At 42.7% G+C, this 24,784-nt stretch overlaps 1 protein-coding gene across 2 annotated transcripts in view; it reads left to right on the plus strand.

The window, feature by feature from the left end:
• The window catches only part of RNF150 (ring finger protein 150), a 292,882-nt gene that overhangs the window by 247,900 nt on the left and 20,198 nt on the right, over window positions 1-24,784 (plus strand). The window contains exon 7 of one of the 2 annotated variants that reach the window (XM_040473315.1): window positions 4,713-11,856. The exons of the other annotated variant lie outside the window; for it this stretch is intronic. Coding sequence (XP_040329249.1) covers window positions 4,713-4,831 — 119 coding nt within the window. The 3' untranslated portion in view covers window positions 4,832-11,856. Of the gene's footprint in view, window positions 1-4,712; window positions 11,857-24,784 lie in introns of those variants that run through there. 2 annotated transcript variants of the gene reach the window in all.

The raw sequence follows: 24,784 nt of genomic DNA on the forward strand, positions 1-24,784 counted from the left end.
CCCTTTTTTTTTTTATGAAACTTTTTTTTTTATTTATGAAAGTCATAAAATCACTTGATGATGAGCTCCTTGGTTGATGTACAGTTTAATTGTGAGCTGAAAATTTTGGCTTCTCATGAGCTGAACTGGTTCATGGACCATTACAAAAAAAAAAAAAAAGATGAAGAAGAAAAAGGGTGAGGAGGAGAGAGATTATATCTTTATAATATAACCCTCATTTTTTATCTCCAGGAATAAGAATAGTTCAGCTTTCATTATACCACAAGGTAATGAATTCTCCCATTTAGGATATATTCATACTAAATATACAACAAATAGACCTTTTTTTTTATTAAGAAAAAGTGTTTAAAATTAAAAAAAACAAAAATTAAAAGGGTTATGAAAAAAGAGACTTAAAACTTTGTTCCTCTGTGGTAATTCTGGTAAATATTTATTGAGAAGCCACCATGTAGGAGGCACTGTGCTAATTGACATCAACATGTATATGTACATAATCTGGAACAACTAGAAAGGACTCTGAAGTACCCAGTCCAAACTCATAGACAACTAAACTTTAGCCCTAGTGGAGAAAGTGACCTAGACAAAGTAACACACGTAGTTACAATAGCTGAGACCAGAAAATAGTCTCGTAAAGTAAGGTAGATTCCCAGTTCTCATGAATATAATTTTAATTAAATATATTTCTCATTGCAAAAGTGATGCTTTAGGAGAGCGCTGAGTGAAAAGAGAGTAGTTTGAGCCCCTGAAACTACTTCCACCTCTCCTAAAACCCCACAAAAAGTACAGCAAAGGGATCTTGTAAGGGGCAGGCCAACACAGACAGGGAAAAGGTAAAAAGAGACAATATCAAGATCCGAGCAACTGGAAACAATGCACAAAGGGCCAATGACTTAGTGGATCTGAGAAACAGAGCGAGCTCCTGTGTGCAGCTGTACAGGTTGTGCACTGTCCCAATCCAGCGGCCACCGCTCACTCAGACTCCAAAGTAAAGGCTTCCTCTGGAGTGGTACCGAGCATAGCCTGCACCACAGCAAGCCATGGCCCTGCTCAGAAAACAAGGGCAAAAGCAGCCATGAGGGAAGGGAGAGCCATCCCAATTTGCAGCAAAGAATTCCCCCCAAAATCGGAGATCAATAAGCCCCGGGTGGCTCTGGAGAAGAGGATAAATGGGAAGGAAGTACATACATGCAACTAAATGTGGGCTAGAGGTATAGATATAGATGTAGTACAGATGTAGATATAAATATAAGCATAGATACAGGTATTTAGCCAGCCTCCAATGTATTTTGTTGTGAAGTGTGAGGCAGGGATCCAATTGTGCCTGTTTCTAAATGACTAGTTTTATGGAATACTTGTTGAGTGCCCCATTTTCAAATACCAAATGCTTTTATCTTCCGACAACTGCTTCCTACGTTTTATTCTAGCCATTGATCTGTCTACAATTCTGTGAACCTCATGCATGTCTGGGCCTAGGAAACATATTAGAGCTCAGTCTTTAGATGGATACGTCCCTGTGAAAAGAGCCTGTTTCTCTCAAACCTATTCTTAAGTCTGTAACTCTTTGTCAGTTCTGTTTGTCTCCTTTTAAACATCTTAAAGAATTCACTGTCCTGCATAAAACTCATATATTCTCCTTAATTATACCTCAACGTGAAGTAAATTATACCAGTGTTTATCAGAGCAAAAGTATTATAACCATCAGCTTCTTCAGTACTAGGCATTTTGTTGGTCTTCTAATTGTGTGTTTCTTCAGCGGGGTAATTAATGGGACACGCAAGATGTTTTGGTTTTAAGGCTGCCTTTTATGCAGTTGAGCACCCCAGCCTTCCTTCAGACTCCCTAGCTTGACCTTGCATTAGTCATATTTATTTTTAAAATTTTTTTTTCAACGTTTTTTATTTATTTTTGGGACAGAGAGAGACAGAGCATGAACGGGGGAGGGGCAGAGAGAGAGGGAGACACAGAATCGGAAACAGGCTCCAGGCTCCGAGCCATCAGCCCAGAGCCCGACGCGGGGCTCGAACTCACGGACCGCGAGATCGTGACCTGGCCGAAGTCGGACACTTAACCGACTGCGCCACCCAGGCGCGCCACATTAGTCATATTTAAATACAATCTGATGTCCATCTGTACAAGGCCTCCCCTCATGTTCAGACATATCTATCTATACATGCTATTGCTAATGCTTGAAAGATGCTTCCCTCCCATTCATCTGGCTAAAATTTGAGCTAGGAACGGGGCGCCTGGGTGGCGCAGTCGGTTAAGCGTTCCACTTCGGCCGTGTCACGATCTCGCGGTCCGTGAGTTCGAGCCCCGCGTCGGGCTCTGGGCTGATGGCTCGGAGCCTGGAGCCTGTTTCCGATTCTGTGTCTCCCTCTCTCTCTGCCCCTCCCCCGTTCATGCTCTGTCTCTCTCTGTCCCAAAAATAAATAGAAAAAAAAATTTAAAAAAAAAAAATTTGAGTTAGGACTCAATTTAGATGTCACACCCGACGGGAATCCTTCTTTGACTCAGCAATTGGTTACATAGCCATCTTCCCTGCTCATAGAACACCAGGTGCATCGTCCAGTTTCGTATGTATCTCGCTGTGTTGTGAGTGGCTATCTAATGGTGTGCCAGCACACTAGAAAGCAAGCTCCTTGAAGACAGGAACTGTCTTGCTCTTACCTATGTCCCTAGCATCTAGCAAAATCCTCTGCACATAGTGGAGACTCATTATGTCTTAAGCGAATGAATGATATTTCTTCATTGTAGAATGCTTGGAAGTAAAACGGAAAACAATTTTTTTTTTTAAATGTTCATTATTTTTGAGAAAGAGAGAGACAGAGCATGAGCAGGGAAGGGGCAGAGAAAGAGGGAGACACAAAAACAGAAGCAGGCTCCAGGCTCTGAGCTGTCAGCACAGACCCCGACATGGGGCTCGAACTCACAAACTGCCAGATCGTGACCTGAGCCATTGTTGGACGCTTAACCGACTGAGCCACCCAGGTGCCCTGAAAAAAAAATTTTTTTAAGAAAACGAATATAAATCCCAAAATTTGAGACAACTCTTACTAGCATTTTAGACTTCCTTGCATCTCATTGACTTTCTCAGCCTCACTGCATATAAAGCTTTGAATACTTCTGTTTTCACTTAAGAGAATACTGTGAGCATTTTCTATTTATTTATTTATTTATTTATTTATTTATTTATTTATTTATTTAATTTTTTTAATATGAAATTTATTGTCAAATTGCTTTCCATACAACACCCAGTGCTCATCCCAACAGGTGCCCTCCTCAATACCCATCACCCACCCTCCCCTCCCTCCCACCCCCATCAACCCTCAGTTTGTTCTCAGTTTCTACCCCAAAGGGAACCAGTTCACCGAACTTGCTTGCATGTGAGCGTTTTCTTATGTAACTACAAATTCCTTGGAAATGCCACTTTAATTGTTACAACAAGATTTTCCTCTAGAAGTAACACAGTTTATTCAGATATTCTATATTGTTGGACTTTGTTACTTGCAATGTTTTGTTGCTATAAAACTGCTTAAGTGAATATTTTTGCATCTCTGATTATTTCTCTATGATATATGCTGGAAATGAAAATGTCACAGTTCTACAGGTACTGTATCAGAGTACCCACCTCAGTGTAATACTGTCCTTTTTTAAAGAGTGAAGATTTTATAAACAAAAAAAGGGTAGCCCATTTTTACCCTATATTTATTGGTCATTTATATTATACTGCTCTGTGAATTGTGTGACAGTAACCTGTGCCCATTTTTCTGGTTAGTTTGTTTTTTTTTTTTTTTAACTGATTTAAAAGTTCTCTATACGTTGAAAATACAGCTCTTTGTGAAATTTTCACAAGTATTTCCAGCTCAATCTATGCCTTTTGATTTTATTTTTCATGGTTTTAATATTTTTTTGAATTTTATGCATATTTATCAATCTATTCTATGAACTGCTCAAATGCTTTTCCACATAGAATTTCTTGCCCAGTTTAATATATTAGGTATTTTTCTACTTAGATATATACTTTTAAGATATATCTTCTTCTAGCTATATTAGTTTCTGTTTTACATTCAGCTTTTTGACCTATTTAGAATTTATTTGGGGCTATAAAGCAAGATGAGGTGCTAACTAGATTTTTTTTTTTTTTTTAACAAAAGATCCAGTTTTTCTAATGCCTTCTCTTGGCCATCAAGGAAATGCTATTAAAGACAATCATATTCATGGGGCATCTGGGTGGCTCAGTCCGTTAAGCGTCCGACTTGGGCTCAGGTCATGGTCTCATGGTTTGTGGGTTCGAGCCCCGCATCGGGCTCTGTGCTGACAGCTCGGAGCCTGGAACCCGCTTCGGATTCTGTGTCTTCTTCTCTCTCTGCCCCTCCCCAACTTGTGCTCTGTCTCTCTCTATCAAAAATAAATCAATGTAAAAAAAATTTTAGGGGCGCCTGGGTGGCTCAGTCAGTTAAGCGTCTGACTTCAACTCAGGTCACGATCTCGCCATCTGGGCTGATGGCTCAGAGCCTGGAGCCTGCTTCCGATTCTGTGTCTCCCTCTCTCTCTGCCCCTCCCCCATTCATGCTCTGTCTCTCTCTGTCTCAAAAATAAATATGTTAAAAAAAATTTTTTTTAATTAAAAAAAAAAAGACAATTGTATTCAACTTACCAGCATCCAAAAACATAGTTCCATGTTCACCATGAACTCTGCTTTCTCCTCCCAGGCGAGCAGGAGCCAGCTGTAAGCAGTGATTCTGACATCTCGCTGATTATGGCAATGGAAGTTGGACTGTCTGATGTAGAACTTTCCACTGACCAAGACTGCGAAGAGGTGAAGTCTTGAAATGATAGACGTAGAACAAGGGGATGGTAGGCCCCAAGGGGAAGGAAGGGAGGAGCCTCAAGACTTGGACCAGGCAGACACCCCTCCAGAACACCTTGGTAGCTCCACTGTGCGCCACTCAAGAATGGTAATGAGAGCAATATCCAAAGTCACGTCAATCAGGATGCCGTTTCTCCATCTGTGCAACAGCCCATGGCCTTGGCAGCTTGGAAGATGAAAGCTGATTTTTCCTCCCGTGTCCTTGCAGACACACACTTCAGGAGCTCCCAAAACACACAGAAAGGACACATGTAGGGCTTTTTAGTTTCATTTCCATTTTTTTCCAGGTCTTGTTTTACTGGTTTTGGAATGTTGTTGGATTTCTTTGACAGTTTCTTTTTAAGACTTGTGTAGTTTACATTATGTCCACTCCTTTGGTTTCCTCCAGCTTTTGTAGAGAGTTCTGTTTAGAAGCACCAGTTCCTGCTATGATCAGTTCGTACGCCATCTCTGAGATTAATGGCCTTGACCTCTCAGCATGAAGTGTGCATGGCTTTGGGAAGTGCCTCAGCACCCTGAAACAGTCTAAGGCCAGCTCTCATTAAGAATCCAAATTCTTTTAAGTGGATCTTAAAAATCCTAGCCGCCAGAGACCCCAACCCTGAGCTCTGAATCCACTGAGGCTACTCTTTGCTATTTTCATCTACATCGTGCTGGCTTCCACTCACCAGGCTCTGTTAACGGCCCACGTGACATGCGAAGGAAGCTCTAGGGAGGCACTTGATTCCGCCTGGATTTCACAGTCTTTGGAGGAAACTCCAAACTCAGAAGTCCCCTTCAGGGCAGCAGCGCCGTTCTTCACGACTCTAGGGCTTGTAACTGGAACTGCAAGCCTAGTGTTAAGACCAGATACCACATACTCTTCCCCAAAGCAAAATGTCTGTTATATTGGTCTCCCCAAGGCTAGAACAGTCTTTTGTTACCTCCACAAGTGGCTCCTGCAGGAGACGGAGGCTTCAGAAGAGATCCAATCATCTTTGAGCCCAGTGTCCAACACAGTGGGGGTTGCAGTAGCACCTAGCCTTTACCTTAATTCCAACGCACTTCTGTTGCACCTCGCCAGACCTCAAGGAAGGGTTCAGGTGAATCCTTAGCAGGTAGCTTTCCAGGGCTCCCTGAGTACATGTAAATACCAATTGAGGAGGGACGCGTGACCTGATAAACCATTTGATCTAAAAAGGACAGCATGGGAATTTGCTAACCAGGCTTCTCCTGATGGAGAGAGACAAAGAGGGAAAGGAAAAGACGTATCAAATCAATACTAAAACCCACCGGTGTTTTTAAACTCTTTATGTTTTTATTCTTTTTTTGTAACTATGACAGAGATGTGCTATTTTTTCAGTGGGCAATTTTGTAATACGTTTCGACTATCCATATGCATAGATGACTAAGGGAGTGAATGCTTTCCCTGGACAATCACAGGTCACCTCATCCTCTGTAAGAAGGCCTGCGGCTGCGCGGGTTACTAAGAAAGAAGCTTTCTTCACTGAGTTATTTACATATTTGATGAGGCTTTCTCACCTCATTACACAAACACTCATCCAAAAACAGGAATTTGGTTGTGCTGTAAATCCCTGCTGCCGGCTGAAACACAGAGTGTATGTCAGGGGGACCACTGGTTGCTTTTGTTTCACCATCTTTAACGATTTCCTATTTGATGCTCTCTAAGTAGGCAGCAAGGCAAGGAAAGTGATTACCACCTTCAGAAATGTCACCTCTCCCTGGGCGCCTAACACTTCCTGTAATGAAATCTGGTGTCCGTGTGCGCAGGCAGGCAGGCAGGGACGAAGACAGCACTGAATGGAGCGTCAAGAGTCCCAGATGAGCCACCTGCTTATTGGGCCTCATCTTGTCCATCTGTGAAATGAAGGAGTTTAACACGGTGATGCCCAAGGCTCCGTCTGGCCTTTAGAGCACTAATGAGCTTTTTGCCAGGGGGATCTGGTTTTTTGAGATGGCCAGGACAGATAGCTGACTTCGTTCAGGTTAGGGAGGCACTGATTTGACACGTAACCTGCCCTAATGGCTTTTGGGACTCAGCATTCCTGCATTGCTGAGAATGAATAGCTAAATGATTGAAGTTTTAAGTCCAAGGAGTGGTTTTGGTTTGCCTTATGTTAAAGCTGCTGTTAGTCACAGAGTTTGTCATTTCTGGATACCTTCAAATCCTAGTTCTCGGTATGGAATTCTTCATCTCAAAGTGTTGCTTTTTCTTGGCCGGCTAGAGCTGCATCGTGTATCCTCCTCCATTCAGCTCAGCCTGAAACACATTTTGGTATTAACTTAAGTCAAGTGGAATTAGAGGGATAATTCAACAGCAAAGGAATGATCTGCATTGTATTCCATGCCCGGGAGAGAAAATGCCTCTTGGATTGCATAGTTCTCCCGGCGAGGAGTGTTGTCTCTTCCTGCCAGTGACCGGGTAAATCAGGAATCAGGAATTGGTTGCATATGTATGCTGTGGCTGCAGCAGCCCCTATAGAATGCTGCGTAGATAACGTGAGGTTCGTGACTTTACCCCAAGGAGGTTCTGCTGCAAAATCCCTGAGCCTAGGAGGCTCTCCATTTACCAAAGGTTTGTTTCTGGAAGATTTTCATGTGGCTTTGGTAGTCTAAAAAAAAAAAAAAATTTTTTTTAACCGGTGTAGAAGGGTTTAAAAGAAATGAAAACCTTCCATAGCTTCTTCACCACCTCCCCTGCAGAGGAAATTCTGAGCTGGGAGCCCTCTAGAAGTATATGCAGACTTTATGCGTATTTAGAGATGTGCATTCTTCTGTAGGGAGTGTCCAGACCAGCGCTATCCAATAGAAATATAATGCAAGTCACATATGTAAACTTTACATTTTCTACTGGCTACGTTTGAAAAAATACAAAGGAACAGTTCAAAATCATTTTAGTAATACAGTCTTTTTGTTTCAACGTGTAAAAAGTATTCATGAAATACCTTACATTCTTTTGGGTACTAAGTCCTCTAAATGCATTATGTGCTTTACACTCAAAGCATGCCTCCCCTTGGACTGGCCGCGTCTCCAGCTCTGTCCCAATAGCCACAGTTGGCCCGTGGTCCGGAGCAGAGCTGCTCCAGGATTCTCACAAGATTCCCTGACCCTCACAAAGAAGAGAAGTTAAAACCTAATTACCTCCAGAGAGAACTTAGACTCCACCCAAGTTGCCTAATGAGAGGCCCAAAGATCTGTTTGTTTTGTGATGCATAAATATTCAAGCCACTCTTTTTGAAATTCCTGCTTGACCTTTCTAACCACACATTGATGTCCATTACTGTCACTGTGACTCCTCTGACCGGTCGTTTTTGTTGTTGTTTTTTGGGTTTTTTTTTTTCAAGTGACACAAACCATGTGGATTTGGTGCTGCGACAAAATTGTCTCTCTCACTTCTACGACAAACCCTCAGACGGGTAGGCGGCACTCGGGAGCGGAGAATTCCAGACTCTAGTCCTCCAGCTTCACCTCAGCCCCCTCAATCTCCTGCCTCCTGATTGGCAGAAGGTCTTTTCCCAGTGCCAGTGCCCCCCTGGGGACTTGGGGGCGGGCAAGTTACATAGACTCTGAGTGGCCTTATTGAGAAGAAGTCTTTGGGGTTGTGACCACCCAGCCCTATTGGGTGAATCATGACAGCTTACAACTGCCAGCTCTCAACTCAGAAGTCAGCGTCCTCTCTCACCCCAAGTCCGTGGGCACGAAAAGAAGCATTTCCATTCCCTCAGAAAAACTGACCTCTAGGACTTGCCTCTTCTGTGTGGCTGATCCCTTTGAGAAGAACTGAGCCCTGATCATGAATACAATATCCGAACATTGATTTAGTCTCTGGGGCTTGGTCACCCCTGAAATATTAATTCTGTCACCGAGGCAGGAAGACGGGGAGTTGGGAGAAGGCAGAAAGTGAATAGTGGAGGGGCACCTGGCTGGCTCAGACCGTAGAGCATGCAACTCTTGATCTTGGGGTTGTGAGTTCGAGCCCCACGCTGGGTGTAGAAATTACTTAAAAACAAAATCTTTAAAAATATATATATGATTAGTTGCAAGACTTACCTACCTACTCTGACATCACCTAGTCACGATGGTAACCATGGAGGCAAATCTCTGTCCAGAGAGGTTTTTCTGTTTGTATTGTGTTGTTTTCAGCATTTCCCTCATTCTGAATGTTCACGTGTCTGGGTTCAGTGCCCAGTAGCTACTTTAGTCAGTACAGGCATTCTTGCAGCCGACCTGTCTTCAGAACCAAAAAATGGTGACAGAGAGCCTAATATAAGATTCTTTCTTATTTATGAGTTATGTTTAGATGAAAATTCTTGCAGAGCATAAAAAACAAAAAGCATCTAGTTATCTGTTGAATCCATCACCTTGACTGCGAACAAACAAATCTCATTAAATCAAAACTCTTTCCAAAAACCTGAGATACAGAGTCACATCCTCTTTAGAGCGAGGACCCAGCCCTCTGTGGTACTAGAGCCCCTGAGGCAACTTCCAGTAACATTTTTTTGTATGTTCTCAGATTTCTTTCTCGTGTGTGTGTGTGTGTGTGTGTGTGTGTGTGTGTGTGTGTGTTTGTATCTATATCTATCTCTGGCTTTCTCTGACTGCCTCTTTCTTGTATACACACCTACATGCATTCTGTTCCCATCTTTCAGGACAAAAACCTCGGTGGCTTTGGATCTATCTATACAGTCATCATTATTGTGATTACCGTTGTTACTGTTGTTGGTGTTTTTCTTCTTTTTATTGTGTGGCAATGTCTATATTTGCACTTCTGATGAGGAAAACCAGTTTACTATAAAGGCAAATTAACTTCCTCCATAATGGAGTTAGCCATGTTTTCACTTCCCTTATCATTAATTTAATTGCAGGCCACCTATAGCTGTTGCCTTTTTTTTCAGGCTTTCTTGCCAGAAAGGTCTCCTAGGCAAATAATGGCAAAGTCACAATTCCAGAATGCTGCCTAGATCTACCATCTTCTACCTTCAGCATTTGTGTGTGACCTTCCTAGTTCACCACAGGCCCCCAAGATTTGGACATCTTGGAAAAATGTATGGGCCGTGCTGTATCTGATGTCCATTCATGCTTCTTAATTCAGCTTCTTAGCACCAGAACTTCCTCTTCGTAAGTGATCTGAGAGGCCACTTCTTCCTTAAGACTGAAAAAGAGACAAAGAGGCCATTCTCCCAAGGTGAGGGACAAGAGTTCCTTGTGCAGTGCTCTGTGTCACAGACGTGTCATTGATGGTACTTAAAAGGAGGTGGGAATACTAGCCTGCAGAAAGTGAGAAAGAGGGTGGCAGGATATGAACATGGGTGCTCTTCCCAAGTACATGCTCATCCCCTAGGTTTAGAGCTGACCTGGTGTTTTGGGGTGTGTGTGTGTGTGTGTGTGTGTGTGTGTGTGTATTTTAAGGAGTTTAACACTCACGAGTTAAACACTCATGGTTGCAAAGAAGGTTGGGATTGCCTGAAAAATAAATTGTGAGAAGCAGGAATGAGTTTCTCAGCATCACTTACCTCTTCTCTTTGCCTGCTTGTCTCCCCATCTCACAACCCCAGGCCCTTTGTAACAGGAACAGTAATTTGTAAAGACCCACAGATTGGTAGCCTCACTTCCACTTTGACCCTTTTGATGGCACTAAATTATCCCCAAACTAAAGATCCTAGATTCCAGATCCTAGATACAGATCCTTAATTATCAAGCCCTTTACTTGCAAAACTTGGTTGTTCTGCAAAAAATCCGATGACGTCACTCACATCTCTCTTTATCACCCTGTGAACTATGCCTCAATCAAGTGGCTTTTTTAGGAATCTCGGTGATCAAAGACCTTTTCACCCTTATGCTACGATTGATGCTTTGCACTTACTGCAGAGCCATTCGCTCAATGGCTACCTGATAAATATGTGTTGATAATGATCAGGCAGGAATATAATCTCTCAAGAGGTCCACAGGTCTGAACAGAGCAAGAGAGAACTTCTGTGAAGAAGGTAGCTCACCTTAAGTCACCCAGAATCACTGCTTGGCAGAATGTCTGTGGTCTTGTCATCCTTACTGAATTGAAGGGCTTGGAGAAGCAGGGAAAATGTGGGGACCATGTGTGCTGTGTAAACCAAAGACCAATCACCATCCAAATGGACACATGTTCTTCCATTGACTACTTTAATTTTCTCCTAACGTTCTCATAAGGAAAAGCAAAGGTGGGTTGCCTAGTCAGACGGAACTGTGAAACCTTAGGGGGTTCTGTCTTGCAGGCTGGTGATTGACCTTACTAAATCCAGAAATCTAAAAAGCGTATCGTGGCCTTAGTACCACACCATCTTTAAAGTCTGGTGTTTAGTCCCCTTTTCCCTCAAAAAGTTTTAGACAAAACTAGCGCTTTATGGAACTCGGAATATTCTGTTTGAGAATGTGAAGATTTTAAATAGCCAAAGAATTTTCATGTAGGAGAGTTTCTTAATTAGTGTATCCCGCGCTTTTGAAGGAAATACCAAACTATCGCCTGTACGAATAGATAGTCAAGCGGTTGAAGGAGTGTCAGCGAAAGGACTTTGCAGCCTGGGTGTATGTTGGCATCAGTAGGATGTTATTGCAAGGGGGCAGGGTGCCCTCTGCTGGAATGATTGCCGTTACTCTTTCAGCCAACTAATTTGACTAGGGTCACCATTTCCTCGACAACTAGGTATTTGCCTTTCATCAGACAGTCTCCTCAATAGTTGAGAATCTGGTCCACATTTATCAAAAGAGGAAGGAATGTCACAAGCTTGGAAAAGTTGAAGGAGAACCCCACAGAAGATACCATCCGCAGCCCTTTCTTTTGCAAAGCGTGGAAGCATATTGTTAGCTCTGTTTGCAAAGAAGATGCCTCTGGCTGGAATGTTTGTGCAGACTTCTAAGGCAAGGGCCTGATGGTTTTGTAACTTATTTCAACTCTGTTCTTGTCAAATCACAAAGGAAGATCAATAAACAGACTTCTTTCATATGAATGTAAATGGTGTGAAATACTGATGTGTTTTGTACATGTACATAATAATATATTTACTTCCTGCTTTCACATTAGTAATCTGAAATGGTTGTACCATTTTATAATTAGAAAGAGATGTAGGGGGGAGGGGAGGGGAGGGAGGGACTGTTATTTTTATAGTGGGATGTCCCTTATATTTAGAAAACTTGAAGTAATTTTGTACTTGTGAAAAGTTACATTCCACTCATTTCCTGAAAAATAATGGGAATTGTTCTTTACGATATTCATGAGCTGGGAGGATGATTATTCTAGTTTCCAGGGGAGCCTCCCAAGCGGTATGTATGTGATACCCAATTTTATAGACTACAGACCATGCCCAGCAATTGCCATTTCAATAATGTGAAAAGAAACACGCCCAACTTCTTTTAACCCCTTTGTATAGAACACATTATTATTTTCACTGAAAAAAAAATCTGCCTCAAAGAATGAATTTACCATTATGAAATATTCAGAAATGGCACCACCAATGTCTAGTATCATCCTGCTGGCAAGAAAAAAATCCAATGGATTCATTTTTCCTCCGTACACGTGCACTTTTGTGTGCTTTTACTATAAAATGAATGACGTCCCAGATAGAATTTTACTTTGCTTCCCCATGAGGTCTTTCTGGCCGGACCACACAGGTGGTGGTGCCTTCATGCTATCTCCCATCCTCCATTGTCAGATCATGGGACAGTTTCCTGGATTTATTTGCCACATGACTCAAAAATCACAGAAACTATTCCTGATGTCATTTGCATGGGTTACGTTTAATTTGGATTTTGGTTAGCTCTTAGTTGCCGAGAAATTTAGCAGTGGATCATGTAGCCCTTTTACGCAAACATCATCTTCTGTATAAAGTCACAGGTATATTTTAGTGATTAGTTAAGGCGGTAGGTATCATTTGTTTGGGGCGGGTGGGGGGGAGGGGTTAGGGGGTGGGGGAGGAGAGTGATGTCAATCTCTTTCTCTTTCCTTCTTTCCCACCTCAGGCACCCACCTTACTCCTTCCAGAGCACTTTATATCTCTCTTGAAATACATAAGTTTTAAAAACTGTCTTTAAAGGGATTTGTCTTCTGTTGGGAGACACGGACTTTTATTTTGCTTTATTCTATTATCTATGTGTTTGGAGAGCATAAACAGTTTGTCTCATACTGGGCTAGTGATGAAATATTAAGGACGATAGTTGAAAACAATCGTACAACACAGCTATTTTTGTTATATAGAAAACTATCATGTAAATACGTGCAATTGTGTTCTTATGTACTGGTGAAAAAAACCCCACAATTATAAAGATTTGAAAAGGATTGTGAATTCCAGGAAATTTCACTGCAAAATTTTGTTTGGTTTTGTTTTTTAATAAAATGGAACCAGATGCTTGTGTCTGTGTCATGCCTATTTCCTAACCACGTTGCGTCGTCTTGAGTTCCAGAGGTGGCACTACGGATTTTAAAAATTGACATTCAACATTAAATCATGATTGTGTTTTCAAAACATATAAAGTGACATTTTAATGACTTTTTTATTTCTCCCGGGTGCTGGACACCAGACTTCCTCTTAGCTCTGTTCCTCTAAGTGAAGTGATTGAAAGATTTTGATCAGTTCAGAAGAATGGCTGCTTAGTGAGCCTGAAGTGTGTTCAGAGGAACCGAACATTATTGTCTGAGCCATCTCTGGCGGCTTATCCCAAGCGGGGTTATAGCAGGGGACCACACAATGGGCTGGGGTGGCCAGATCGTTTTTGATCCTTACTTATATACTTCTCTAAGGAATTTTTAACAGCCCTTCCTTTGAATTAGCAAGGGAATGCTAAAGAAATAAAAAAAATGTGAGGGGCGACTGGGTGGCTCAGTCGGTTAAGCGTCCGACTTCAGCTCAGGTCATGATCTCACGGTCCATGAGTTCGAGCCCCGCATTGGGCTCTGTGCTGACAGCTCAGAGCCTGGAGCCTGTTTCTGATTCTGTGTCTCCCTCTCTCTCTGACCCTCCCCCGTTCATGCTCTGTCTCTCTCTGTCTCAAAAATAAATAAACATTAAAAAAAATCTTCTTTTAGAAGAAATAAAAAATGTGAGAGCTGCCAACCTGAGGAGGTAAGAACAGAAGGTAAAAAAGGAGAGGCACCCCTCTTTGCTGTTACCACCTACCCAAAACTGCCAGGCTCCGTGGTGTCCCTTTGAACCTCTGGCCCATCCAAGATTGCTTGAAGGAGCAGCCAGGGTCAGACATGCCCACTGCAGTTCAGCCAATCACTGAAGCCCTCCACCTGGCCGGGTCTCCCCCCCCCCCCCCCCCGGGAGCCGTGGATTCCAGCAGATCTAGGATTTCCCTGCTAGCAAGAAACAGATTCAACGGATTTATTTTTTTTCCTCCTGAACATTAGTCTGTGTGCTTTTACTATAAAATGAACGATGTCACAGATAGAAGTTTACTCTGCTTCCCCATGAGGTCTTTCTGGCCAGTCTGTAGATCATATACATGGTGGTCCAGATGAATCTGCCAGAATCTTCTGGCAAACGTCAAACTGTATTGAGCGAGTGGTGTGGCCTTCTGGAGCTGTTTCCTACCCAAATGGCCAACTGCTGTGTCCGTAGCCAGGAAATATTAATGCCTTGGAGGCTTTGCTCTAGGGGCCACTCCTAGAGCAAATTTGTAGGTAGGAAGATATTCTGAGGGGGGTTGTTAGTGACAGTAATGATTGTGCCACATTAGAAGTCATTTTAAACTCTGTGCTTTGGTTATTGCACTTTTAGTCTTCCCAGACACCTATTGTCGGTAATGAACCTGACATCTGTGTGTCACATGGCGGGGGGGGGGGGGGGGGCGGGGAGCTATTACCCAGGATCTAGAAACCATCTCTCCAGCTTCCACACTCCTGCCAGACCAGGGTTTCCCACATGGAAAAATGTGTTCTGTGGGACACATCCTGGGATCCGTTAGAAAATACCACATAGTCCCAAGTTCAACTCAGTTGGAATAAGGCTTCATACAGTACATTAAAAGCTATTAAAAACTTTCTAGAAGGCTTTTATTGAGTTACCCATTTAATTCAGCTTTTCGTGAAGCTGATAGATGACAGTCCTCTTTTTCAAAGGTCCTAGTTTTCAAAACTGCACAAGATAAGACCACCTAATACGGAACATGTTGGTGTTCAAACTAGAAAAAAAGCGGGGCGCCTGAGTGGCTCAGTCAGTTAAGCGTCTGACTTCGGCTCAGGTCATGATCTCATGGTTTGTGAGTTCAAGCCCCGTGTCGGGCTCTGGGCTGACAGCTCGGAGCCTGGAGCCTGTTTCAGATTCTGCGTCTCCCTCTGTCTGCCCCTTCGGCTGCTTGCACTCTGTCTCTTGCACTGTCTCAAAAATAAACATTTCAAAAAAAATTTTTTTTAAAAAGCTGCTAGAGCTGTTTCCCGCCTCTCTATCTCGTGTACCCCACAGACCATTGCTTCTCCTGCCCCCGTTCCAGCTCTCAGGGGAAGGTTGCCCTGACAGCCTGGTGCCCACTTCACCGGAGTGCAGCTGTCCAGGCAAACAGGCTGCCAGGCTCTGCTCTAGAGCCACACGTGTGCCAGGGAGCCCTGGGTGACTACAGGGCTTACTGTCACTTTTCCTGGAGAAACAGAGACGCTCCACTTTGTGGGCGTTTGTCTCGGGAAGTCATGCAGCACATCTGTCCCTTGAAGAATGGAAAATGTAAAACTCATCAGGGCTTTGTAATAAGCCAGTAAGTAAGGCCAGCTTTGCCCCCCGATTCTTAAGTCTATGAACGCCTACATTTGGGGTATGTGGAGCTAAGCTGCTATCTAAAAGTACAAAAACGTGTTTAGTTCTCATATAGGTCTCATAATTCCTTCTAAGCCAGTGTTGGTGTCTCTTCTCGTCTCCCTGCTGTGGTTGAGCCATACATTGCACGGGATTGGGGGACAAAGATGGTGGGGAAGAATGTGAATTAGTTTTACTCTGGGATACTTACTATACACAGAAGAGCGTGAGGATCCACCTATGGGAGACTCAGGGGACTGAGAGAGGTTTCATATTTATGAGACATTTAGAACAATTGTTCCATGATCCTTAGTGACCCAAGAACAGAAAATTAGTCTGCCTCTTATTCCAACACACTCCTTGGTGTAAGCTCCCTCAGGGCTCACTGTGATTCATTATTCGTGGCTGTGAGAGTAAGGGGCAGTGATGCCACCAAAGGCCAGGGGGCCCTCTACTTACCATGAGCAGATGTCCCTTCATTGATTTGCGGTCACAGCACCTTGCACAGGGCGGGTGCCTCCCTGAGTCTCCAACCGATGGGAGCCTGGTGGCTGGCACACAGGGAGGTAAAAATTCAACTCCCCAAGGCTCTCAGAACTTTTTGTTGTGGAAAACATTCCCATCCTCTCCCTGTGGGAACATCCAGAAGGTCTGATCATAGTCATGGCCCCCTTAACCTAAGCACCCCCTTCCTGACTCCCCCTAATGTTCCTGCCTTCTTTTTCTTAAGGATCATTTACTGAATAGTCAGGGGAGAAGCCAGAGGCAGCTTTCATGGGCAGGCAGCTGCTTTTGGTTGCTATAGAGCTGTATATACAACACAGCTGTCATTGATGTTACAGATCTAGTGGGAGCCAACGGTCTCAGACCTCTAAATAAAATCACCCACATAATTCGGAGCTTTAGAAATGGCATCAATATCTATAAATACATGTGAGAGCAGAGCAGCCAATTAACAGAATGTGAGAACACAATAGAGGTAGACCTGAGAATAAGATCCCATCACGCTGGGCCTGGGCTGATGCCTGAGAAGACACAGCCCTCCCTTTACGACGGGCAGATTGAAAGTGGTCCATTCGCCTCCTCACTTTCTCTTCCCCTCTTTTTTATTCCTTTAGTTTGAAACAAGGAGGAGACAAGGGAGAATGTTGATGAGGACCAGAGTGAGGGCTAGAACTTAAGGTTCCTGACCCTTTTGCTAGAGTTCTCTGGGCCGCACCATGTTCCTTCCATAAATGGGTAGGCATCTCCAGACTGCTCAAAAATCTCAGGAATGAAAAGCAAGAGCTAAAAGTTGGACTTTAGTATATTGACAGGAAGATTATTATGTAGTCAGGAAATCTCCCTGATCCAAAACAATTCTAATCTGGAGACAAAATCGGATGGACGCAACCACGGGGGTAACATGTGCAGGGACCCGTGCACACCCCCATGCTCACCCACATGTGCAAAAACCACCACACACAAGGTGGGTCCCCAGTGATTGCTGTCTAACCTTAGCTGTGCAAGAAAGCTCACTGCCTAAAGATACCAATGTGAGTTATTACTTTCTAGACTCACTCCTTCAAAAAAAAAAATTATTATTTTGTGCTTTCAGACAACAGCCTGCCCTTGTCCTAGCCCCTGCTATGGCTCTGAGACTTGCTTGACAGGAAGTAAATGACAGATGTATAGGACTTCTTTTTCATATAACATGGGGAAATAGATGTCCACAAAACCCCCTAAACTACAGAACACTTAAAAATATGGAGATCAGGGGCGCCTGGGTGGCGCAGTCGGTTAAGCGTCCGACTTCAGCTCAGGTCACGATCTCACGGTCTGTGAGTTCGAGCCCCGCGTCGGGCTCCGGGCTGATGGCTCAGAGCCTGGAACCTGCTTCCGATTCTGTGTCTCCCTCTCTCTCTGCCCCTCCCCCATTCATGCTCTGTCTCTCTCTGTCTCAAAAATAAATAAAAAACATTAAAAAAATTTTTTTTTTTAAATATGGAGATCAGGACACTTGGATGGCTCAGGGTGTTAAGCTTCTGACTCTTGTTTTCAGCTCAGGTCATGATCTCACAGCTCGTGAGTTCGAGCACTGTGTTGGGCTCTGTGCTGACAGCATGGAGCCTGCTTGGGATTTTCTCTCCCTCTCTCTCTGTCCCTCCCCTGCCCACGTGCTTGCTCTCTCTCTCTCTCACTCTCTCTCTCAAAGTAAATAAATAAATGTTAAAAATATGGATATCAAATATTAGAAATTTCCTTTAAGATGAATAACTAAGCTGGTGGTAAAGTGAGAGAGACTTTTGGAAACTAGAGACTACAAGAAAGTTCTACCCAAGGGGAAAATGAACATCAGAAATGGAGTTTGCTCTGAGTGCATATGCTGATTCCTGATGGTCTAGGGATCCACACTTTTTTTTTCTGTAAAGGGCCAGATAATATTTTAGGCTTTGTGGGTCACATGTAATTTCTGTACCTTTCCTTCATTGTTGTTTCTTAACTCTTTTAAAATGTAAAAACTATCCTTACCCCAAAGGCCATACAAAAAGACAACAGACCATAGGAAGGATTTGTGCTACTCCTGCAATAGGGACAAAGTCCAGGGTTAGAATCAGAGACCCACAGTGGCAGATAAACTAGGAAAACCTTAGTAAATAAACCAGCAAAGAAAATTACCTTCTAGAAGGAGTTGGTACAGATGTTTGTAAGTGGTGACATTGGTTCTAGATAAAGTACGGAAAGGATACGGTCTCCCTTCCCTGGTCCCACTTCTCAGTCCCAGATGCCCTAACTACAAACAAGCCTTCTCACGAGCTCTTGGACCCAAATCCAACCACCAGTGTGACCCGAATACCTAAGGTACAGATATACTTTAAAGTGGCCCCAAATTGATAGTTACACTAAGTGTTTGGTGGAATTACACTCATAAACTCATAGCCTCCCTGGAGGAATACTCTGAACCCAGGTCTCAAGACCTTCTTAAAAGACAACTTCCAAAAGAATATACCTTCACAATAAAAAAAATCTCCAAATACATGATTGAAACACACCGCAGTAAGGAAGAGAGTGTGAACTCAGACTCAGATGAACAACATGCGAAATATGATTAACAGGATGTAAAATACATGTGTAAGGAGTCCCTCAGCTGACACTAATATATCCTAAGTTTGAAAACAACTTTCTGGTCACTTCAAGCACAGAACAAGGTGGGAAGGGGAGACCCGGTGAAGTCATTAGTCTGGGTGGGCTATTCTGATCCTATGGTGATGGACTTGAAAGAGAGTGAATTTTGTCCATAAATAAAATGCTTTCTTGCTCAAGACTATCTGACTTGCAGCTAAGGAAGGAGTGAGCGATCAAGGCTGTCCTCACACTTAACCCTCATGGTCTCACCTGACCTAACCCCACACACAGCTCCCATGTCCCTCTCTCTGAACATTCTCCACCCGACTGGCTGGGCTACGGCCACACTCTGTGTGTGGATTCAACACTGTATCCTCAGAATCTAGGAGGAGCTCAGCGAACATTGTTAAACCCATGACTGAATGAACCAGCCAGGCTCAGCCATTTAGCCCAAAGGCCCCAAGCCCAGGCCGGCATATTAATGGAATGAATTGCATGCTGAGGAATGCTGCTACCGACTGAAGAATAAACTCAGCAGTGACTTTGAAGTAAATACATAGTGCTTATGATCATGGCTATCATATTAACGTTAGCAATAATAGCAAGCGTTTGAGTATGAGAGTTAGCTGCATGTTGGTTCGTCGGGTGGCCAGTAAGGGCTTTCTTTTTATTTATTTATTTATTTTTGGGACAGAGAGAGACAGAGCATGAACGGGGGAGGGGCAGAGAGAGAGGGAGACACAGAATCGGAAACAGGCTCCAGGCTCTGAGCCATCAGCCCAGAGCCTGACGCGGGGCTCGCACTCACGGACCGCGAGATCGTGACCTGGCTGAAGTCGGACGCTTAACCGACTGCGCCACCCAGGCGCCCCAGTAAGGGCTTTCTTTATGTGCACGGTGTTGTTTGACCCTTGGCGTAACAGTTGAGGAAAATACTGTTATCCCATCTTACAAATTCTGACAGTAAAGCTTAGGAAATAACTTGCCCAGGATCACACAGAGCAGCAAAACTGCTCACAAATCTAGACCTCTCTGGTTCCTAAAAGATGTCCTTCGTCACCAGCTTACACTGCCCTCCCTCTTCTGAAAGGAAAGCCCACAAGTTTCTCTATAAAATAAAAGGAGAGAAATTTAAATTAAACCATAAAAAGTAGGGGCACCTGGGTGGCTCAATCGGTTAAGCGCTAACTTGGGCTCAGGTCACGATCTCGTGGTTTGTGAATTTGAGCCCCCCTTGGGGCTCTCTGCTGTCAGTGCAGAGCCTGCTTTGGATCCTCTGTCTCCCCCTCTCTCTGCCCCGCTTTTGCACGCACTCTCACCCTCTCTTTCTGTCAATAATAAATAAACATTTTTTAAATAAAAACAACAAGTAAAAGTAACTTTGCAGTGGAGAAACCCAACAAACACCATCTCCTCCTGGCAATCAAAGCTAACCTCTTCAGCAATGAATCATGTTGATAGTGTGTTCCTAGATATGACGTGATGGGAGTGTACTTTACCTCTGCTGTCTTTCTCTCCAAAACTGATGACCCCAGTGTAACCATGAGAAGAACATCAGACAAATCCATATGGAGGAGCATTCTACTAAACATATGACCAGTACTCCTCAAAACCATCAAGATCAACCAAAACATAGTCACAGACACTGTCAGAGAGCAGAGGAGCCTAGGAAGACATGACAGTGAAATATAACATGGTATCCAGTGGGGCACCTGGGTGGCACAGTCGGTTAAGCGTCCGACTTCAGCCAGGTCCCGATCTCGCAGTCCGTGAGTGCGAGCCCCGCGTCGGGCTCTGGGCTGATGGCTCAGAGCCTGGAGCCTGTTTCCGATTCTGTGTCTCCCTCTCTCTCTGCCCCTCCTCCGTTCATGCTCTGTCTCTCTCTGTCCCAAAAATAAATAAACGTTGAAAAAGAAAATAATTTAAAAAATAAAAAAAATAACATGGTATCCAGGATGGGATCCTGGATCAGAAAAAGGATGTTCAGAGAAAACTAGTGAAATCCAAATAAAGGCTGGAGGTTAGTTAATAGTAATATACCAATGTTGACTCCTTAATTGTGGCAAGTGAACCATGGTAATGTCAGATGTTAACAATAGGGAAAACTAAGTGAGGGACATACAGGAACTCTCTATACTATCTTTGTAACTTTTCTGTAAGTATAAAACTATTCTAAAATAAATTTGTTTTTAAAGATATTTTTATTGGGGCACCTGGGTGGCTCAGTTGGTTAAGCGTCTGACTCTTGATTTTAGCTCAGGTCATGATGTCACCTCAGGTCATGATGTCACCGTTTGTGAGATCAAGCCCTGTGTTGGGCTCTACGTTGACAGTGTGGAGTCTACTAGGGATTCTCTCTCTCCTTCTCTCTCTGCCCCTTCTCCACTTGCTCTCTCTCTCTCTCTCAAAATAAATAAATAAACATTAAAAAAATAAAGTAAAATAAAATTATAAAAGATATTTTTATCAAATGTACAAAACCATTGGATTACTAAAAAACATAGAATTTGGTTTTTGATGATATTGTGGAGTATCCTTCCTGGGAAATTTTAGGAATGGAACAAAGAACTCAGCATCCTGAAGATGTTAGATGTTCTTTTCCTTGAAGCAGAAGACTGGACTGAATTATTTCTTAACATCAATTCCAGATTTTTTTGAGACTAAATTTGTGATATGCACTCATTGTTATGATGAGTCTTCAATCCAGAGTAATTGGAAAATGTTGCAGATGAGAAGCTAATTATTTGTAATTTTATGTCAGAGGTATTGCAAAGGTGACAAGTAGATTTTCTAGCTGGCGCAGCATTGCATTTAACATTGGTTGAGTAAACCACCCACCACACAAATGCACCAGTTACAGGACTCTGGCCCTTTGTGTTGGTATTTATGTGGTTGAGCTGTTTCTCCCAGTAGGGGGCTCTGATGCCCATCAAATGGAGAAGACACCCTGGCACTGGAGACTAGAGGTGTGTGGATTTCACGCTCAAGAGTTTGTAGGGTAACTTTGAGAAAGAATAAGCATTCAGAAATCTTCTCAGAAACATTAAGAAGAAACAGTGAGCATTCAGAAACAACGGGAAAGGGGGATTAGGCAATAGAAACCAACATGGTTGGGGTAGATGTTTCCCAGAGAAGAAGAGAAGATAGACTTTACCAGAAAATAGAGCCCTCAGGCTACGTATTACTGAAACCATATATCCCTCAAAGAAAAGCAGGAGAGAAATGACAAAACTAGAAATGCTTTATCCTAGACTAGACATGTTTTCCTGTAATGTGAGAGGAATGTTCTTAGAGTATCATCTACTCATTGATTGACCACAAATGTATTGTTCCACGTAGCATTTCACAAGATAGCTTATACACTTAATTCTTGATTTAAACACAGCAGCAAGAGCGGCCTACACACACACACACACACACACACACACACACACACAGTGACCCAATTAAAATCCTTGAATACCCTCCCATTTCTATTAAGTCTGTGTATAGTACAAAATTCTTAACATGATCTAAGTCTTATTGATCTAGCCCATGAGAACATCTCTAGAATTATTTAGATCACTCTTGCACTCATTCCATGTGCTCCAGCCCCTCTCCCCTCCTTCTGGTTACTGTCTATTCATCCTTGGGATCTCAGCTCAAAAGCTTTCCCTTGCAGAAACCTTCTCTCATCCCTTGGCTAGACAGCCCTGTTAAATGCTTGCATAGCTCCTTGTACTTTGCCTCCATAGCTCTAATGATAGGTCTGCTCCATATGCTAAACATAGCACTAAACAACAATTAACATTAATAATTCACTCATGTGATTATTAAATTGAGGTTGAGTCTTCTGTCTAGACTGCAAGCTCCTTGAGATTAGGGCTCATGTTTTTATTCCCCATGTATCCCAGTGCCTAGCATAGAACCTGGCTTGAGTAGGTTTTCAATATGTATTTGTAGAGTAAATGATTGAAGGAACAACTAGGTTCTTGCCAGCTGTCCAGCTTATTCCTAACTTGAATTTTTTTTCATCCAAAAATAAAAAATATTTCACTCAGGAACTAGACCTAGTAATATGTGGGTATTATATATGAGGCTGTTTGGGAAAGTTAGGGAAGATAATGTAGCAAAGAAAGCACTTAAATGTTAGCTACAAAGTATGTGGGGGAAAACTATAGAAAAGAATAAGAGGTAACATGACATCAAACAAAAATTTTGACAGCTATGAGACAGGTTACAAGAGGGACATATTTACTAGAGAAGTATCTCCCAGGATGCCTGTGCTGACAGAGAGCAGGTTAGCACCTCTGTGTACTGATTCAGGTTAAGCAGAGACTATTATTAAACCAAGGAACCTGGAAAACTCAGCTGCTGACTCAGGTCAGCCTTGCCTTTAGCAGGGCAAGGTCCTAGGGAGAGAGAAATCTATACTGACTACAAGTGTAGTCTTACACTTGTACTTACCAGTGTCAGTACACTTACCAGTGTAAGACTGTATGAAGCCGGGCTTGACCAGTTAGAATACATGTGAGAAGATTCACTTAGACTTTGCTCTGGGAAGCTCAAATTGTTCTTTGAGTTGGTTTCTAAGTCCTTCTCAGGCATCCTTGCACAGGCATCCTGGGAGATACTTCTCTAGTAAATATGTCCCTCTTGTAACCTGTCTCATAGCTGTCAAAATTTTTGTTTGATGTCATGTTACCTCTTATTCTTTTCTATAGTTTTCCCCCACATACTTTGTAGCTAACATTTAAGTGCTTTCTTTGCTACATGATATCACTAGTCTTTGAAAGCTTCCTCGCTATCTGATTTAACAATGTTCCAGAATCATCATGTATACTTTCTACCCAAACATGGAATCAGCCTATCTCTAAGAAATAACATGTCAAGAAACAACCTGGGTACTAGCGGGGCTCACTGCTACTGGCTTGGTTGTTGTTTTCATGCCTCTTAGATGATATATACATGAAGAAGAAGAAGAAGAAGAAGAAGAAGAAGAAGAAAGGAAAAAATACCTTATGACTTTATATTGATACTTCTTTTTTTTTAATTTTTTTTCAACGTTTTTATTTATTTTTGGGACAGAGAGAGACAGAGCATGAATGGGGGAGGGGCAGAGAGAGAGGGAGACACAGAATCGGAAACAGGCTCCAGGCTCCGAGCCATCAACCCAGAGCCTGACGCGGGGCTCGAACTCACGGACCGCGAGATCGTGACCTGGCTGAAGTCGGACGCTTAACCGACTGCGCCACCCAGGCACCCTATATTGATACTTCTGATTCAAGTTGGGTACCATAAGGTTTTTTAATTAATTACTTTTCTATTACATATGTATGCATCTCCTTAATTCTCTGATGAGAATTCTGAATCTCAAGGACACACAGAAGATAGAATGACAGTATCTATTAATTATTCATTTATCCCATGCCACACACACAACAGTCTCAGAAAAACACTTGGATTTCGGAAATTACTACTTCCGATGAAATGAAAACCCATTCCAGCTGACCTCAGAAGAAGTAAAGCCAGAGAGACAAACAATAAAAGGGAGTACCTTTCCCCAAAATGTGTAAGTTCTACGACATTTACTCTCTTAACAAAGCCCATCCATCCTGTTTTCTGAGTGCTGAGTTAAGTTATTCAGATCAGTGCTCCTGATAAAATCTTATTTTTTAATAGGATAAAATGTAATATATACATATAATCTTAAAAGAATCAAAGAACTGATATGATAGTAAGGACTTACTGGACTTACAATGAAGAGAAATCAGGAACCCAGAGGTGCAAATAAAGACAGAAGCCTTTTTCACTCTGAGAGTAGTTATCCCCCCTAAAAATTTTGGATTTTTGTTTTTCTGGCCTTCAGGAGAGAGAAAGAAGTCAAAGCCCAGAGACCACATGAAATAAGAAGTCTAACAGGAGATTTACCCCATAATATTCTAGCCTACAAAGGACTCTACCCTCATACATACCAGTCCCACCATAAAATTGCAGCCCAGTTAAGACCTCCTGCATCTCCTTTATTTTTTAAGAAGTTTCAAGTCTTTTTTTTTTTTTAGTTTATTTATTT

Source organism: Herpailurus yagouaroundi, unplaced genomic scaffold, assembly GCF_014898765.1.
Source record: "Herpailurus yagouaroundi ecotype Mexico unplaced genomic scaffold, PumYag 28, whole genome shotgun sequence".
NCBI classification, from domain to species: domain Eukaryota; kingdom Metazoa; phylum Chordata; class Mammalia; order Carnivora; family Felidae; genus Herpailurus; species Herpailurus yagouaroundi.